This window comes from Myxine glutinosa, chromosome 11, assembly GCF_964187855.1.
Source record: "Myxine glutinosa chromosome 11, kmMyxGlut1.1, whole genome shotgun sequence".
NCBI lineage: Eukaryota > Metazoa > Chordata > Myxini > Myxiniformes > Myxinidae > Myxine > Myxine glutinosa.
The window spans coordinates 5,405,215-5,424,805 of NC_136271.1; the positions used below are offsets into that span (position 1 = coordinate 5,405,215).

General features: G+C 45.0%; 1 protein-coding gene across 2 annotated transcripts in view; it reads right to left on the minus strand.

Moving 5' to 3' along the window:
* The window catches only part of RIN2 (Ras and Rab interactor 2), a 157,463-nt gene that overhangs the window by 95,579 nt on the left and 42,293 nt on the right, over nt 1–19,591 (minus strand). For both annotated transcript variants that reach the window (XM_068130089.2, XM_068130090.2), the window contains one exon: nt 12,190–12,284. In XM_068130089.2, coding sequence (XP_067986190.2) covers nt 12,190–12,209 — 20 coding nt within the window. In that variant the 5' untranslated portion in view covers nt 12,210–12,284. The remainder of the gene's footprint in view (nt 1–12,189; nt 12,285–19,591) is intronic.

Sequence of the window (19,591 nt, forward strand, 5' to 3'; positions counted from 1 at the left end):
TTTCTTGTTTTTTTGTTTGTTTACAAGATCAAGGCTCGTGGAAGAGCTAACATGAATCACAAAAAACAAAAACGGACACACAAAACGTACAATAAAGGGAGCGGGAGACAATATGGGGAGAGAGAGGGAAGCACACAAGTACAACAGTAGAGAACATGGATATCGGGGGATCTGCAGGAGGGAGAGGGCTTGGGAGGAGGTGGCATGGGAAGTGGGTGGGGAGGGAGAAGTATAAAACACATGGACACTGCTTGGACTTCCAGGAAAGAAGTTGGTATTTCAAAAAAGTGTATCTGGGGTGAATTAATGGGGGTAGAAAAGATAAAGGTTTGGGATGGGGGAAGATAAGAGATGGTGGTGAACAGCCGTTTTAAAGACCTGGAGGGTGGAGTGGGATTGAAGAGAGCGAGGGAGTTTGTTCCAGAGGCGGGAGAAAAGAGGAATGAAAGAGTGAAGGTGAGCAGAGAGTCTTGATTTTGGCAATTTCACCAGAAGAGGGTTGCTGGCAGATCTTGTGCGACCTGTAGGAATATTTGGGGGACACAGCACAGATAGAACTGGGGGAGCAAGGCCGGAGAGGAGTCGGTGGAAGACAGGAAGACCACCTACCTGCCTGCGGTGAGTGAGTGAAAGGCCCTCGGAGTTAGCTTCATCGATGGAGATTCCAACGATTCTGAAAGCTTTGGTTTCAACAGCGTGAAGCCGAGCTAGGTGTGAGGCAGGAGCACCAGCCCAGAGGAGAGAGCAGTATTCCATTGAGCTGCAGATGAAAGCTTTGTATGTGGTGAGGAGCTCAGGTGTGCCAAGGAAGGACTTCACACGACGGATGATGCTTCTTATCTTCCCAGTCGGCGACTGGCTTTGGAGGCCAGCTTGGAAATGTGGTTTTCCCAGGAAAGATCATGGCAGATAGTGAGACCCAAAAGCTTGTGACAGAACTGCTTGGAGAGGATTGTTGAGAAATTAGATCGGAGGGTTGTCCAGTCGGTCTTTTCGGAGAGACATAGTAAGAGTGTGAGATTTGTCAGAATTGAAAGCCATGTTCCACTTGTTTGACCAGTCTGTAATTTTGCCCAGGTCTGCAGAGAGTGAGGAGGCCGCAGACTGCCGATCAGAGGGTTGAGATATGGAGCGGCAGAGAGTGGCATCATCAGCAAAGAGATAGAGAGGATTTTCCAGAGAGTCGTAGAGATCATTAATGAAGACCAGAAAAAGCATAGGGCCCAGAACACTGCCTTGGGGAACTCCAGTCTGAACAGGAAGAGGAGATGGGAGAATTACATTGAGGGCCACATGTTAACTATGACCAGAGAGGAAGTCCCCAAGCCATGCATGGAGATTTCCATGGATTGTGAGCAGAGGAGGAGAGTTTGGTGAGCATATATATACAGTGTATATCTGCAGAGAATGAATGCGATGGCAACATAGAGAGTAACCCAGTTTTAGGACCGGCAGAAAAGATAACTGAGAAGGAAGTTGAGGAAGCGATAAAAGCAATGAAGAGTAGAAAAGCAGGAGGGCCGATGGGAGTTGTGGGAGATATGTTGAAGGCAGCGGGAAGTTGGGGTGTGAAAAGAATGACCGAGTACCCTCGTTCCTCTATACAAGGGGAAAGGTGACTCTCTGGACTGTGGCTCGTATCGAGGGATAAAGTTATTGAAGCATGGAATGAAGGTATTGGAAAGGGTGTTGGAGAGGAGGATAAGGAAGAAAGTGAAGATCGACGAAATGCAATTTGGATTTATGCCAGGAAGAGCAACGACAGACGCGATTTTTATTGGAAGGCAGTTGCAGGAGAAGTACATGGAGAAGAGGAAGAAGTTGTTTCTTGGGTTTGTTGATCTGGAGAAAGCAATCGATAGGGTTCCATGCAAAGTATTGACATGGGCATTGAGGAAGTTAGAAGTGGAGGAATGGTTGATCAGAGTAGTGATGGCAATGTACGAGAGAGCGCGCACAGCTGTAAGGACAAAGGACGGGAACAGTGGCGAGTTTGAGGCGAAGATGGGAGTGCATCAGCGGTCGCTACCAAGTCCACTACTATTTGTCGCTGTGATGGAGGTGCTGGCTCAGAATGTAAAGGAGGGTTTACCGTGGGAGTTGTTGTATGCAGATGATCTGGTGTTGATTGCGGAAAGTATGGATGGACTGAAGGAGAAGATGAACAAGTGGAAGGAATGTATGGAGACAAAAGGTCTGAAGGTGAATATCGGAAAAACGAAGGTGATGGCAAGTGGTAAAGCATGTGGTGAGGTGGAAAGAACTGGGAAGTGGCCGTGTGCTGTGTGCAGGAAGGGTTTTGGAGTGAACTCCATTCAAGGTACAATGTGCGCTGAGTGGGTTCATCAAAAATGTAGTCGTTTGAGAGGGTCATTAACCCGTGTGGCAGCTACATTCAAATGTAAGGTGTGCACAGAGGGAGCTGCAGATGGAGGAAATGTTGAGTTGGATCTTTGAGACGGCGTGAAGCTGGAAGGTGTGAAATGCTACCTCGGAGATATGTTGAATGGAGAAGGTGGATCAGACTCGGCAATGGTTGCTGGAGTGAGATGTGGATGGAAGAAGTTTCGGGAACTGAGTGGCGTGCTGTCGAGGAGGGGGGTTGGGGGGGGGGAGGTGTCGTTGAAGATGAAGGGAAAGGTGTTTGCTGCATGTGTGAGAAGTGTTATGATTTATGGGAGCGAGACATGGGTAATGAACGTAGAGCAGCAACAAAGGCTGGAAAGGGTGGAAATGCGAATGGTTCGGTGGATGTGCGGAGTATCGTTTAGAGAGAGGAAGACAAATGATGAATTGCGAAAGATGATGGGAATAGATCCTGTGATGGATGCTGTGAAGAGGAACAGGTTGAGATGGTTTGGTCATGTGTTGAGGAAGGATGAAAGTGACTGGTTGAGAAGGGTGATGGAAATGAATGTAGAAGGAAGTAGAGGACGGGGAAGACCGAGAAAGACTTGGCTAAAGATGGTGGAAGAAGAAATGCGGGCAAGGGGGTTATCAAGGAGAGATGCAGAAAATAGGGCAATATGGAGAAGATTGTCATGGGGACCGCAAGGCTAACCCCCGGTCTAGCAGGGAAAATGGCCTTAAAATGCCTGTTGTTGTTGTTGTTGTAGTAGTAAATTACATTGGGGAATTAAAATCTCCCAGGCTAACACCAGGTGCGGATGGTGCTAGACCAATGGAGGAAAAGACGGACACAAACAGATCAGAAGAGCAGTTCAACAATAGGGGGGTTCGTTTACAAAGTGAATGCAGCGCCAAGGTGGGGCAGAAGGGTGGGGGGTAGGGGGGGGGGGATGCAGTGCAGTTTAAGCACTTTCATGGTTCAAAAGAATCGATCTAAAAATGTGTGGAAATCAAAAATGGTACATGTAATCAAAAAGAGGGGGTGTACACAGGGCAATTGCAAGCAATGGAGGATGCAAACAATAAAAATGTACAGGCAAAAGAACATGGGCAAAGAGCAGCGCTATACCTACAGTGCCTTCAGAAAGTATTCACACCCCTAAACGTTTTTTACATTTTGTTATATTACAGCCTGCATTTAAATTGGATTAATTTGACATAGATTTGTGAAGTGTTGCAGAGACTGTTGTTCTTGCAGCAGGTTCTTCCATGTCAGCCAATGAACTTTAGTTCTGTCAGAGTGGGCATTGAGTTCTTCGTCACCTTCCTAACCAAGGTCCTTCTTGCCCGGTTGCTCAGTTTGGTCGGACGGCCAGCCTTAGGTAGTTCCACATTCTTTCCATGTCCAATGATAGAGCTCACTGTGCTCTTGGGAACTTTCAACACTATAAATTGTTTTACACCCTTCCCCATATCTCGGCCTCCTCACAATTCTATCTCGGAGTTCTACAGACAGTTCCTTGCACATCCTGGTAGAGTTTCTGCTCCGACACGCACTGACAACTGTGGGACCTCATATAGAAAAGTGTGTTTATTTCGAAATCATGTCCAATCAATTGAATTGGCTACATGTGGACTCCAATCAAGTGTAGAGACATCTCAAGGATGATCAAAGGAAATGATGCACCTGAGCTCTATTGAGAGTGTATAGCAAAGGGTTTGAAAACTTAGTGACTCAAGACATTTCAGCTTTTCTTTTTTAATTGTCTGGACTCGGATCACAAGCGATTCCTGGCGTGACTAATGGCGCTTGGTGCACACCCGATCTTTCGAGCGTTGGTACCCCACGCGATACTCCAATCACGACCAATGCTCATTCTGCATCCTGCCCACAGCACGCAGAGGAGCTCCACAATTAACACAGGGTTAGCATCTCCTGCTATGCCCTCCGAGCGTGAACATCTGCCAGGAACCTAACAGCTTGTATAAGTGAACGGAGTGTCTGGGCTGTTAACAAGTTGCTAATGGCTGATTTAGGTAGCAAGGTGGTCGTTTTTCAGCTACCTCAGGGAGTGACGTCCGTGTCCTATTCGAGTCCCGGGCCCAGCTGGCTCTGGCTGACAGTACCTGGTATCGGCCCTTTGTCCAGGGTAACGGATCCCCACTGCTTTGTGGGGGGAAGCCTCTTTAGGCTAAGGCTATGAGAAGGACAGTCAGATATCAAACTGCACCTGTAGGTCAGCCTGGGCTAAATGTGGAGCTACATTGTGGATAAATGTGCCCATGAAAGTCAGTGGTGGCACCAATTTGGGCATCACTACACAGCATCTGCAGACAGCTGTGTCCACTTTAGACAACAAAGTCAGCCGACATCACACAGATGACCTGACCAGTCTGCTGTGCCTATGTGCATCAGACTTCACGTTGCATTCCTGCACCTGCAGCCAATGATGCTCATAGGAATAGAGAGTGGAAGAGGGACAGTACACACATCTATCACTTTAATCACTTCTCTGTGCATGTTTTTCCCTTCATTGGCACCTGCTCACCTGCTCACCACCCATTTTTACCGACACAGCCATCACACAATGCACAATGCTTCGTGAGCATGACGAAGGGAAGAGATTCATCGAAAGTGACGACTCACACCATCATCATCATCATCATCAACAATTTGCCGATTAGCGTAGGTTTGTTCTTTGTGCTAATGAGATCTAAAGGAGGGAGGGTGAAGCACCCATAGCCATAGCGTCACGCTGTTGCTGCTGCTTTCCGAAGATGGCGGTTGATGGCTGTCGTGTTTGTGATCGAGATGGTAACAGAGGCGGCATTTTGGGTGAGCCGTTGTTGAGGTGGCGTCGTGGTTGTTGTTCGTACTGTCGTTTTGAGGTGATGTGGTTGTGGAGAAATGGAGAGCGTGTATAATGAGCTTATGCAATGTAAAATAAAGTGAAATTTAATGAAAAGTGCTCGAATGAATCTACAGTGTCGTGTGATTATTGTAGCATTTTCAGATAGAATGTGGTGGTGGAGGTTATAGTGGTGTGACAGTTGGGTTTTAGTGTGGAATTCAAATGAAGTTTTGGCACAATATGCTAATTAGGGAAGGCTCAACACACAGCTGTTTTGATTATTAGGTGGAGTCGTCGTGTGCCTATGTATGTATGTGTGTCCGTAATCAGAAATAGGGAGAACAAGGGGAAAACATCACTAATTCCCCACAATGCATCTTGATATGTGCCCATAATCAGAAATAGGGAGAACAAGGGAAAATCCTCACTAATTCCCTACAATGCATCTTGATGTGTGTCCGTAATCAGAAATAGGGAGAACAAGGGGAAAACATCACTAATTCCCCACAATGCATCTTGATATGTGCCCATAATCAGAAATAGGGAGAACAAGGGGAAAACCTCACTAATTCCCTACAATACATCTTGATACAGTAAACCCGCTACACGGAGGGAAAGCTATTCTGCACATACACTACGGAAATAATTAACGAGAGAACCTGTATGTTGTATTCACCACCTGGGTAGATGGAGTGATGGCTTCGTGGGAACTGTCACAATAGAATTATTGTTTACAATATTATTTTGTAAAAACGTTAATATTGCTGCGTTCCTAGCTAGTGAACACCAGCCTGGACGGATGAAGCGAACCAGCTTTAACTCCTGAAGCGATCTCCAATTATGGTGGTTACCGACGCGCGTGAAAAGGGAAGAGACACGAAGGCTTATTCTCACAAAACACACGGGTTTATTCCGAAACCCACGATATCAAAACGACAAATAAAATGCACCGATAATGTTTTGAAAGCAAATAAGGCGCGGAATGAAAATGTCGGAAATAAATAAATTCCTAACTCAGGTAACCTCACAGACGGACTCACAAACCACGAACAGGAGATAAAATAAGAAAATAATAATTCTCTTTGGCCAGCACTTTGCTTGCCCAACTGGGTCCGTTTGGGAGGTTGGCAGCTGGTGGTGTTTTACGCTAAAATGGTGGTGGTGGAAGGCAAAAACAAAAATGGCGGCAGCACCGTGCTCAAAGGTGCCATGAATGTCAGGTGAGTCACAAAGACGGCCTCCTTTGTTCCTCCATTGTCTGGGGAAGCACAGGCAGCCTCCAACCCACTTGAGTCCACAGTAAGCGAATCCTCCTCACAATTACCGCTGTAAAAACTCTTCTCAAAGAGCGCCAATAATCCACCACACATACAATGGCCAGCGTCCTGCTCAAGTTGCCTTCTTCTCCAGCACTGAGCTCCGAATGACCACCCGGCCTCTTCACTCTGGGGGCGTGGGCTCCTGGGATATTCACCACACCCCATGCATCATGTAGCCCTCCTCTCCTGGGCGGTCCTTTTGCTGTGTGTGTCCATGGAGCGTGCTTAGCTTGGCCAGGATTGTTATAATTTAAGGGTTGAGCACAGAGGGAAGCACGCACTGGGGAAATCATCTTCTCCTGTCTCAACAATGGATGGAGGTCCTCAATGCCAAACAGGAAATCAGAGCTGTCTCCCTCGACATATCACGTGCCTTCGATACGGTCTGGCACCCAGCTCTGCTCACCAAACTCTACTCCTATGGTATCCATGGAAATCTCCATGCATGGCTTGCGGACTTCCTCTCTGGTCGTAGTCAACGTGTGGCCCTGAATGCATTTCTCTCATCTCCCCTTCCTGTTCAGGCTGGAGTTCCCCAAGGCAGTGTGCTGGGCCCTGTGCTTTTTCTGGTCTTTATCAATGATCTCTCCGACTCTCTGGAAAATCCTCTCTATCTCTTTGCTGATGACTCCACTCTCTGCCGCTCCATTCCTCTTCCCTCAGATCGGCAGTCTGCAGCCTCCTCACTCTCTGAAGACCTGGACAAAATCACAGACTGGTCAAACAAGTGGAACATGTCTTTCAATCCTGACAAATCTCACACTCTTACTATGTCTCTCCGAAAAGATCGACTGGACAACCCTCCCATCTACTTTCTCAACAATCCTCTCCAAGAAGTTCTGTCGCTCAAGCTTTTGGGTCTCACTATCTGCCATGATCTTTCTTGGGAAAACCACATTTCCAAGCTGGCCTGCAAAGCCAGTCGCCGACTGGGCATCCTCCGTCGTGCGAAGTCCTTCCTAGGCACCCCTGAGCTCCTCACCACATACAAGGCTTTCATCCGCAGCTCAATGGAATACTGTTCTCCCCTATGGGCTGGTGCTCCTGCCTCACACCTAGCTCGGCTTCACGCTGTTGAAACCAAAGCTTTCAGAATCATTGGAATCTCCTGCGATGAAGCTATCTCTGAGGGCCTTTCACTCACTCACCGCAGGCAGGTAGGTGGTCTTTCTGTCTTCTACCGACTCCTCTCCGGCCTTGCTCCCCCAGCTCTCTCTGTGCTCTGTCCCCCAAATATTCCTACAGGTCGCACAAGATCTGCCAGCAAGCCTCTGATGGTTAAACTGCCAAAATCTCGGCTCTCTGCTCACCTTCACTCCTTCATTCCTCTTTTCTCCCGCCTCTGGAACAAACTCCCACACTCCCTTCAATCCCACTCCTCCCTCCAGGTCTTTAAAACAGCTGTTCACCACCATCTCTTATCTTCCCCCATCCAAAACCTTGATCTTTTCTACCCCCACTAATTCACCCCAGATCCACCTTGTTTGTAATTCCAACTTCTTTCCTGGTAGTCCTGGCAGTGTCCATATGTTTTATGCCTCTCCCACCCCCTTTCCCATGCCTCCCCCCCAAAGCCCTCTCCCTCCCACAGTTCTCTCGATGTCTCCATGTCTCTCGGTTCCTGCTCTCAAATGTTGTGTTTGTGTCCTTCCCCCTCTCTCCCCATCTTGTCTACCGCTCCCGATGCTTTTTGTTTTATGTGTCGGTTTGTCGGTTATGTGTCAGTTTGTCGGTTCGTCTTTCTGTGTGATAAATGTTCGCTCCTTCACGAGCCTCGATCTTGTATACAAAAAAAACAAAAAAAAAACAAAACCATAAGCACATCTTCATCCCTCACATGAAGAACAACAAAACAACCTTAAGTTACATTTTCCCTACTTGTGTACATTGAAAGTCTCCTACACGTCACATGGTCCATGCTATTTCTGTACAATTCTACCTTGCCTATGGTATTCTCTTACCTACCCCCATAAACATAACAATATTATGCTATTGTCATTATTGCCGATGCAACATGTTGAACGGAAAAATGCTCAATGTCCTGCTTCTTCAAATGACGCAAGGACGGCGGCATGTTAATATGATTATTATAATGCCATTTTTATTATTGTTGTTATTCAGCCCGTCCCCCATACAGCAGCGTGAGAGTGAGTGTGTGAGTGTGTAAGTGAGTGTGTAAGTGAGTGTGTAAGTGAGTGTGTAAGTGAGTGTGTGTGTGTGTCCGGGCCATAACTTTTTACCATTTGAGCTTTTGTCATCAAATTTTCAACAAAGCTTTATTATGATAATATTGAGAAGAAAAATTAATAATACGGTCAAAAGGTCAAAGATTAATGTTGCGTAAAATCACCAATTTTAACTTGATTGATTTGAAATTTAAAGAATATGTATATTGAGTCACTGAATTGGTTCAGTAATCAAAAGGTAAAAGTCAATTTTATTTTATTTTTAGATCAAAATGTCAAAGGTCAAGGTTGCAAAATCATCAATTTTTGTCCAATTGACCTGAAATTTAAAAAATTTGCATATTTGATCACATAATTGGTTCACCATTCAAAAGCTAGAAGCTAAGTTGTTGTTTTTTTTTTATCTAAAGCTCAAAGGTCAAGGCTGCATAAAATCATCAATTTTCATTTTGCATTTTTCTTTAAAACCGTTTTCGTTATTTTGAGCATACGGAAGATGTATGAATACAAATGGACACGGACGGGCTTTGCATTTTCAGATGCTTTCTAGTATTACTGCTGTCATTGGAAGTGACCTTGGAAAAATGCCACACCAACGTACAAAGACGATGAGGATTGAATTTTCCAGGGGCCATCCTTATTATTATTATTTGCAATTACTAGTCACCTACCAGTTTCATCAGAGGGGACTATATTGTTGCGGTTTTGAGTTTGTAAAGTGAGTATAATAAAGGTTAAAATTTCCCCCTCATAGTTAGTCACACAAGCAACATGTAGCCTCGCGATAGTGTAGTTATGTCTTAGTATTTGTGAGCTTAGTCCTTTTCCATTGTTAGTTCTGCGTTGAGTAGAGAAAGGAGAATAGGCCCTACTTCTACTGACTTTCCAGCTTTCCTAGCCTCATGCCCCTTTGCGCTAACTTTGGTTCATTTTGGGCGAATTAACACGAGGCAGGCTAGGAGGGTCGGGCGGAGCCGAAGGGGCGGAGCGGCAGAAGCGCTGACGGTAAGCACGAGCCGCCAGTCAGGGCTCAGAGGTGGTGGCGGCGGCGCTGCGTCACAGGGCGTGGTAAGAAGGTTTGAGGGGGTTCCAGAAGGTTCGGGGGCGTACCTATATAACCCGCTGCACAAAGCCCCCGGGAGGGACTTGCACCAAGGGACTCGTTGAACAGGATTGCTGCCCGAAAGGACCCTCGCTGATGAGCAAAGGACGTGCCCAGGGGAGAACTCGCGCGCACTAACCAACTTAGAGTATCGAGGAAGAGGAGTTGTGAGCGTCAGAGAACTGTGCAAGATACACGGACAAAGCCAGACGCGCATGATCCGAAAGACGCGCGATTAATAAGTGACGCTCCGTTGAGTTTGAAGCCGATCCATATACGGTGCATTAAGCTGCGGGAGTAAGAACGGCTGTGTAATCGCCAGCCACGCTGAGAGTCCCGCATTTGCCATTCCTCCTCCTCATCTGCTTTGTTCAGGAGACACGCTACGAGGTTCCTTCCACCACCTGCTGCCATCTTCGCGGGACGTGCTGGGACTGTGGAGAGCCGGATGGGGCCGTTCCTGGACGACCACGTCGACGCGTTTCGCTGAGCATCAACATCTGCAATTCCCTGTGAGTGTGACGGGCCCGAGTCCGGGGAATAAGATAAGATTGATTAAGTGCTGCCCTGTGTCTCTGCGTCCCCGATCATTGTACATACGTATGGGAATAATTAAACCTGTGTTCTTCCTTTCTTCCATTCGATCGTTCCTGTGGTTTCTTCATTGGCTAAGCGTGGTACGAATAGGATCGCTCGAATCGGGTTCCACTACTAAACTGCACGGACCACGTGGTACTCAATCCGCTCGGCGTACGCAAACCGCAAGTGGCTCATGCGAGGCTTGTTTCCTCGCTTCCGTGGCGGCGCAAGGAATTGGGTACGAGCGAGAGTTGGTCCCGAGACCCTACTTTGTGTTTGCCCGGAAGGGACGTTGCAAGTCTCGGTTCCGTCAAGCCCAGAAAGAACAAGGGGACTAATCCCCCCTTGGAAAGGGGAAGTAGGGCGGCGAAGAACCGTAACAATATGTTTGCTCCCCGTCTGTCCGTCTGACCGTCCAGCCTTCCATGTGACCTTTCATCCGTCCATCCAATCTGTGGTTTTTCAGACTTTTTTTTCCCCACACCCTTCACCATATTCAACTGAAACTTGGAATATGTCTTTATTATGATAAGTTACAGAACAAGTTTGAGTTTCAGAGCGTTTTTCCAATTTTTCAACAGTTATTCCCTTTTTGGACTTCGAAAATATGACATCAGTAGGGGACATGCATTGCAAAGCAATTCTCGCTCTTGTCACTATTATTATTGGTATTAATATTGTTTTGTATCTATATTATTATTATTCCTTTTTTATTGGAAGTGGCCTTGGAAAACCGCCACAAGCTATCTTTACACTTTAATATGGTGTTTGTCCACGAAGGAAATCCACTGGGAGAGGAAAGGAAGGGGGAATGAAGTCACTACAATTTTCGTCTATGACCCTTAGTCCCCTTGGCAGGTTTGATTGAGATTGGATTCGTAATGACCAAACACAACGTGATCAGACAGACAGAATTTTAGTGCGATTCACTTCTATGGAGGGATTCCTCACAATTTGGGAAAACACTACAAGGTTTCAGAACTGAATAGATATACAATTCATTTGGGCTTCCAATATTTGGTACTAGTTACCGATGCCATTGAAGGTGGGCAGAGGTTATGTTTTCACCCCTGTCTGTTTGTCTGTGAACTAGATATCTCAAATGGTTGTGCACAAATTCGGACGTAACTTTGTGCACAGATTGGGTGTGTGACAAGGAAGAATCCATTTGATTTTGGTGAAGATCTTTTTAAGTGATTCTTCACCATTGAGTGATAGGTGCATATTTTACAGATAAGATCTCGATTGATATGCTCAGCAATTTAAACTCGGTCCCTGCGGTTTCATTTCAAATCCAGCGCATCATTAGAGCCCCTCTTAGGATAGTTTGGTTCACCCAAGAGGAGTGTGACAGCACCATGGATCAGATGCCCAAAGCTGGGTGGTGTGCCAACACCAAAGAAGAGAGATCCTCAGCTGGGTGATGTGACATAATGAATGGAGTAGAAGATGGGGATATGCAATTTGAAAATAGGCAGTCTGCTTTTGAGAAGCTCTGAAACAGCATGTGGGTTTACTCTCGAAGGAGACTGCATACGACTGCAAACTCGAAGCAAATGTTGCACAAACCTCCAGTGAAAAGATTCACTCAGCACAAGTCAAGTCAAGGCTGTCGACAGCTTTTATTCACACATAGTTACAGCATCCTCCGCATGAAGGATGCACGAGTGACTGCAATGATCATATTTGTATGGATAGATTTTTAAATTAAAGTGTTAACATCAATTACATTTGACTGGATAATGGACACCAAGAACCAAACATCCACATCCAGAAATGATGAACCAAATTAACCCGTTTACCTGGTGGCCTTTTCAGCCATGGTGGTGTTTCAGATCTCAACAAAACGAATCACAGCTCGTCGGCACCACCACAGGTCATACATGCGTCTTCCCATCTGTGTGGAGCAAGGGTGGAGGGAGGAAGAATTCATTCGTGAAATTTTGGTATCCAACATGTTTAGGCATTACCGACTACATAAAAACTCACCCTATTGCAAATACGTACTTGAAAACATTTGTATTTGACTTAAGATTTTATAATGGAGTGATTTATGTGTTGTTTAAATTAATTTTGGCCAATGCTTTTGCAAAAATAAAGTCCAAATATCAAGACCTGGGACACTCAACTCATCTAAAATGTGTTGCTATACGACACACACACACACACACACACACACACACACACACACACACACACACACACACACACACACACACACACACACACACACACACACACGAGGGCTCCGTTCCACCTTCTGAAACCCGCATATGGAGATACCAACCAACAACACACTTTAATGAACATTAACGCAAGTGGTTGTAACTCGAATTAGCAACAACCAGGTTCGCATGTGTTGAAGGGGAGGGCATGGGTTACATGACCGAAGACAAGGAACGTCACGCGATCTTTCATTGGCATGATCGTTCCCCAAGGGAGCAGGCGTTTCTCAGTTTTATGGCGGTATGATTAGAGAAGTGTCTGTGGGTTTTTGTCATTTACAGACAATGTTCAAGGTGGCCTGAAAGTCACTTTACCCCTCCAGAGTAAAGCATTCGTTCTTAGTGACAACACAAATATTATACAAGATGTCTAAGAGGACATGGCAACTAATTCAGTGGTGCAAGGAGAATGATGGAGCATGAATATACATATACAATGACTGATGCATTACCCTGCGCTTGCGTAGCGAAAAGCCATGTTAGGCATTCGGTTGTCTACATGTGGCGAACGTGTCTGCATTTTAAAAATTCATTTTCTCGGCAAATGTTGGTCCGATTAACACAAAATTTTACCATAAGAGTGCCTCCGCCTGTATAATTTTTTTAATTCATAATTATGACGTCATAGGTCACGTGGTACAGACGCCATCTTGGAAAAACGCTACACTTCTATATCTCTCAAACCACTCAATGAAAAAAATTGAAACATGGCTCATTATCAAGTACTCCCCATGGGGAATAAGATATGTTGAAGATGATGATGATGTCATCGGTACCTTCATTATGACATCATAATCCCACAAGTACAACGCCAGATAGGATCAGTATGAAAAAAAATATTCCTCTGCAACTATTAGTCTGATGGACAAGAAAATTTCAGAATATGAGCGGCTCCTCCTGTATATTTTTTTTAATGATAATTATGATGTCGTAGGTCATGTGGTATAGGCGCCATCTTGGAAAAATCGAAAAAAGTTGCACCTCTACAGTATATCTTCAAAAGTGGTCCATGAAATAATTGAAACATGGCTCATTGTCAAGTACTCCCCTTGGGGAATAAGATATGTTAATTATCATGTCATCAGTACCTTAATTTTGACGTCATGATTCGACAGGGACAACGCTTCGTCTGATCAGTTTGAAATTTATTGAGCGTGATCTATGCAACAATTATATTGGAGAATATAAATTTATGATGTCATCGCTCACGTGGTCTGGCAGCCATATTGGATCAAAGATACAAAACGTTCAAAAACAGAAGCGTTCGCTCGCAACAAGTTGACTGCGCAGGGTAAGTATTCTATGAATACAATCTAGTTATTGTAAGTGCTGCACAATAAAACGCTTATATATTAAAATATAGTTTAACAACAAATGCTTTACTGGGGAGGAGTAAAGGGACTTTAAGGCCACATTGTACAACCAAGGTTTTAGGTTTTCTAAGCTAGGTTTCCTGCAGGGATTAGTAACATGCAGAGACAGTTCACACATATGGGAGACGGGAATGAGGCAGATGTGTTCTGAAGATCATGACCTTCTTAAGGACTCACGATCTGCCATGACCTTTTCTGGGAATGCCACATTTCCAAGCTGGGTGCTAAAGCCAGTCGCCGACTGGGCATCCTCCATCATGTGAAGTCCTTCCTTGGCACAACTGAGCTTCTCACCACATAGAAAGCTTTCATCCGCAGCTTGATGGAGTACTGCTCTCCCGGCTGGGCTGGTGCTCCTGCCTCACACCTAGCTCGGCTTCACGCTGTAGAAACCAAGGCAATGATTGGTATCTCCCACGACGAAGCCAATTCTGAGGGCCTTTCTCTCTCTCATCTCAGGCAGGTTGGTGGTCTGTCTTCTACCGATTCTTCTCCAGCCTAGCACCCCCTCCCAATGTCTACCAGTAACCCTCTTCTGGTGGAATTGCCAAAATCAAGACTCTCTGATCACCTTCACTCTTTCATTCCTCTTTACTCCCACCTCTGGAACAAACTCCCACATTCTCTTCATTCCCACTCCTCCCTCAAAGGTCTTTAAAACAGCTGTTCTCCACCATCTCTTATCTTCCTCCATCCACAACCTTGATATTTTCTACCTTCGTTAATCCACCACAAACCCACCTCTTCAAATTACATTTTCTTTCCTAAAAGTGTCCATTTTGTTTATTCCGTGTACCCCGCCTGAGCCCTCTCTTCCACAGATCTTCCGATGTCCCTGTTCTCATCCCCTCTCTTCTCTCCCACTACCTTTGTTATATGTTACAACTGTTAGCTCTTATACGAGCCTCGACTAATTATCCCCAAAAAAATAAAGAAGAAAGGTTTATTGTAGCCCAAGACAACATAAATGGAAAATCCCAGACAAAATCTAGACTTCAACATTAAATAGAGAAATAAACCCAATTACGGATATATGAATCTAGGGCACCATGAGCTCGTAATCCCACACCAAACAAAGGGGGGGCAGACAGAGACTTTAGAAAGGATATTGTCCTGTCACTCAAAGTGCTGGCTGTGAGAGAGGTTCGAATCAAACCGCCTATGGAGCGTAGACATAGCCATCGTGACTCCTCTCCTAAGCCTTGCCTGTGAGCCTTGCCTGTGAGCCTTGCCTGTGAGCCTTGCCTGTGGGCCTTGCCTGGTTATATAGATAACATGTACAAATTACACTTTTGCAGCTTGGCTCCACAGCAAATTATACCACATGCCAAAGCCTGTGTAACAACAGGACAACTTCACTCCAAAGGGTCCCTGGTTGAACAAATTGCTCTAACCTAAGCAAGGATACGGATCAAATTAACGTGACATCCTAACTAGTGTGTTCCACCCTCCAACGTAACAATATTTCCTCATTTTAAATGGACTGGCTAACCACCCGATAAGCAGAAGTAAAATTTGGCAGAAGGCCCGGAATGATTGGCTCATATACCCGTGCAGTCGAGAAATCATTGGCAGAAGGCCCTGAATGATCGGTTGATGTGAAGGGACTCGATTGATACTCATAAAGTTGATACAGCACAGTGGGGTGGACAGACACAGCACAGATACAGGTGGACCAAATGGCCTTTATATCCCTCGATCATATTTTAAGGACATCCCAAAACTTTCATGCCATTTACACAATGTACAACACCTGGATAATGTAAACAATGTCATTCTATCAATTTATTATTCGACATAATCTCGATCCTCATCGACGCATTTCATCTCGTGGTCGAGAGGCCTTTTCATTCAGGGACAGAAAGCTTCCCCTCATGTCCTGAACCCGTGAACGGAGCTGTCTGGGAATTCGTCTCCGCAGCGGATACCGCCACATCCTCCCCCAAAGGTTTGTCGTTTTTTCCCCAAAATGTATCGCCCGATTTCAGGTTCATCGTTATTCTGCATCTCCGAGCACGAGCTCGAACGTCTCCATCACTCGAATGCTTTCTGCGATGGCCTCATCCTTGGTACTCGATGCTATTATTTAAATTCCTGAAGTAAAAAAGTTTAAGCAACTGGATAAGTCAGTCGATAATGAACGATGTGCATAGAATTTTGTTAGCATCCAGACATCAACTTAAAGGGTAACGACTTATTTAAGAAGATGCCAACAATAGCTTTTGGGTTCACCCTGATAGATTCGATCTCCTCGTCCCGGCCCCCCACAAGTCCAGAGCCTGGTTCATGTACATGAGACATGCGAGTTCCAGTTACATCACACGCATATAGCTGACTGTTCACAAGAGAGCCTTCCGCAAATACCAACTTGGCCAATTGGAAGTTTTCCAAGCACATGGAATGTTCGGGCGGGAATTAAAAAATACACATCACCCTCAAAGTATGCCATGATTGGACCAACGTGCACAAACAGGAAACCGAGGAACCACCATTACACTGGTGACAGCTGACACATTTGCACAAACTGAGGAAAACAAGTGAATTTCATAAAACTCCAAAAACAAATTGTTCAAATATTTACATCGTCCCGATCCTTTCCTTTGCCCCCAAGTGTTCACTGCAAATTATTTATTTCTGATAACCTACTGCACGTCATACCCATCTTATAATTGGTGTCTGTCCCTTGACCCGAAAGGTTGTTGGAGTTTGAGCAATCATTACACCTCGGTGGGTAATGCCACTCTCTAGTGCACTCAAAGTTATTACAGCACCCTCAGATAAACCGAGCCTCGCCTTGTATCGTACACTGCAAACAATGGTATATAGGACAAAAAAAAAATGTTCTGTACAATTTGTACTGCTGTGTATTGTAGAACGATTGAGTTCTGCAGAATTTCTACAGAACATTTTTTTGCAGGAAAAGCATGATGATGTCAAAGTAGGAAGCAAAACATGAAAAGGACAAGGAAATAAATAAATATAAACATACACACATACAGTACATACAGTGCATTCAGAAAGTATTCAGACCCCTCCACTTTTTTCACATTTTATGTTGCAGCCTTATGCTGAAATCGTTTAAATTCATTTTTTCCCTCATCAATCTACACTCGATACCCCAAAATGACAATGAGAAAACAGGGTTTTAGAAAGTTTTCCAAATTTATTAAAAAGAAAAAACTGAAATATCACATTGACATAAGTATTCAGACCCTTTGCTATGACACTTGAAATTTAGCCCAGGTGCCTCCCATTTCTCTTGATCATCTTTGAGATGTTTCTACACCTTGATTGGAGTCCACCTGTGGTAAATTAAATTGATTGGACATGATTTGGAAAGGCACACACCTGTCTATATGAGGTCTCACAGCTGACAATTCATATCAGAGCAAAAACCAAGCCATGAGGTCGAAGGAACCTGCAGAGCTCAGAGACAGGATTGTGTCGAGGCACAGATCTGGGGAAGCCTACAAAAAAATCTCTGCTGCATTGAAGGTTCCCAAGAGCACAGTGGCCTCCATAATTCTTAAATGGAAGAACTTTGGAACAACCAGGACTCTTCCTGGAGCTGGCCGCCCGGCCAAACTGAGCAATCGGGGGAGAAGGGCCTTGGTAAGAGAGGTGACCAAGAACCCGATGGTCACTCCGGCTGAGGTTCAGAGATCCTGTGTGGAGATGGGAGAAACTTCCAGAAGGACAACCATCACTGCAACACTCCACCGATCTGGGCTTTATGGCAGAGTGGCCAGACGGAAGCCTCTCCTCAGTGAAAGACACATGAAAGCCCGCTTGGAGTTTGCAAAAAAGCACCTAAAGGACTCTCAGACTGTGAGAAACAACATTCTGTGGGCTTTTCCTTTCTAAAATCCTGTTTCCTCTGTGTCAATATGGGGTATTGAGTGTAGATTGATAAGGGGAAAAATGAATTTAAACGATTTCAGAATAAGGCTGCAACATAACAAAATGTGAAAAAAGTGGAGGGGTCTGAATACTTTCTGAATGCACTGTACATACACAAGATGGCCCAACAGAACAAACACCTGAAAACCTACCCCCTTTAACCTATCTACTCAGCAACCCCGACTCCCATATCCCTCTACCTCTTTAGCCCTTTCCCTCAACCCCTTTTAGACTCCCACTTATTCTCCCTTTCCCACTGCCTATTATTTTTTTTACACTTTCACTTACTTACACTCAACCACTTCATCCAAACCACTTATATCCCTTTCACTACCTTTTCTACCATTTCACCCCTGAGCTACAGTTTTAAGCTAATTTGGTTCAGTGGGGGTAAGAGTGCATACACACACACAAACAAACAAACACCTCAAATAATCATGATGATTTCCAATATCTGTGGTTTTCATGCAGGGAATGGACATATTTTATTACATTATTACTTGCAATAGGCACTACCACCAGGAGTAGCGCTACAGGCTACACTCGCACTATTCAGCCTTCACAACTTGGACCAATTAGTACAAACCTTCCATTACCCTGCGCTCGTGAAGCAAAAATCTAAGTTAAGCGATCGGTTGCGTGCGTATGTGTCTGCATTTCAAAAATGAATGTTGGTTCTATTGACACGAAATTTTACCATAGGAGCGCATCTGCCTGTATTATTGTTTTATTCATAATTATGACGCGATAGGTCACATGGTACGGATGACATCTTGGGAAAGCGTTACATCTCTATATCTCCGAAACTGCTCAATGAAAAAAAACTTGAAACATGGCTCATTGTCAAGTACTCCCCATCGGGAATAAGATATGTTCATGATGAAGTCACTGGTGCCTTCGTTATGACGTCATCGTTCCACAAATATAATGCTTCATCCGATCAGTAAGAATTTTTTTTTTGTCTGCAACTGTTGGTCTGTTGGACATGAAAGCTTCGCCATAGGAGCGCCTCCTCATGTAAAGTTTTTTCATGAAAATTAAGACATCATATGTCACGTGGTTCAGGCATCATCTTGGAAAAGAACGAAAAACGTTTCACCTTGTGGAAGTGTAACTCAGTGTAACTCATTGGTTGGAACTGGTAACGAACCAAGGTACGAGCAGGTGGTCGTAAGAATGTCAGGAATGCATCTCGCCCTGTCGAAGCTGGGAGTCCTGTTGTGTAGCTTTAGCACGACCCCGGGCTAACACACATTCCCAAGCCCGTACTATTGTCTTTCATCGGGATGCAAAGAGGATGAAGCAAATTCCCAGCAGGGAGGAGCGAGTTGGTGCCAGGAAGGCGAGCAGGATGACTGAGTAACATTGCTGCGGAGAAGGGATTACGATTTCAGCGCACAGAGGATTAACTGAAGTTTGCCCATATAAACAGAAGAGACTTTGAGTCAAGGAGCACTCATCCTCAGAAGCCCTGCCCGACGGAATGAACGCGTACCACGAGTACGGCGCTGCGGAGAAGACATCGGCCACGAAAGAGGGACTATGCGGATAGAGTTACCTGGTCCATTGAGTTAAATGGTAGTTATTTGGTATTGGAATGAAGTGAACAACCAGTTAATAAAGTTGTGATCTTTTGTAAACCTGTGACATCATTGGAGTCTTGAGTCTCACAACACTTCCACGACAATCTGGAGGCACCGCTGGGA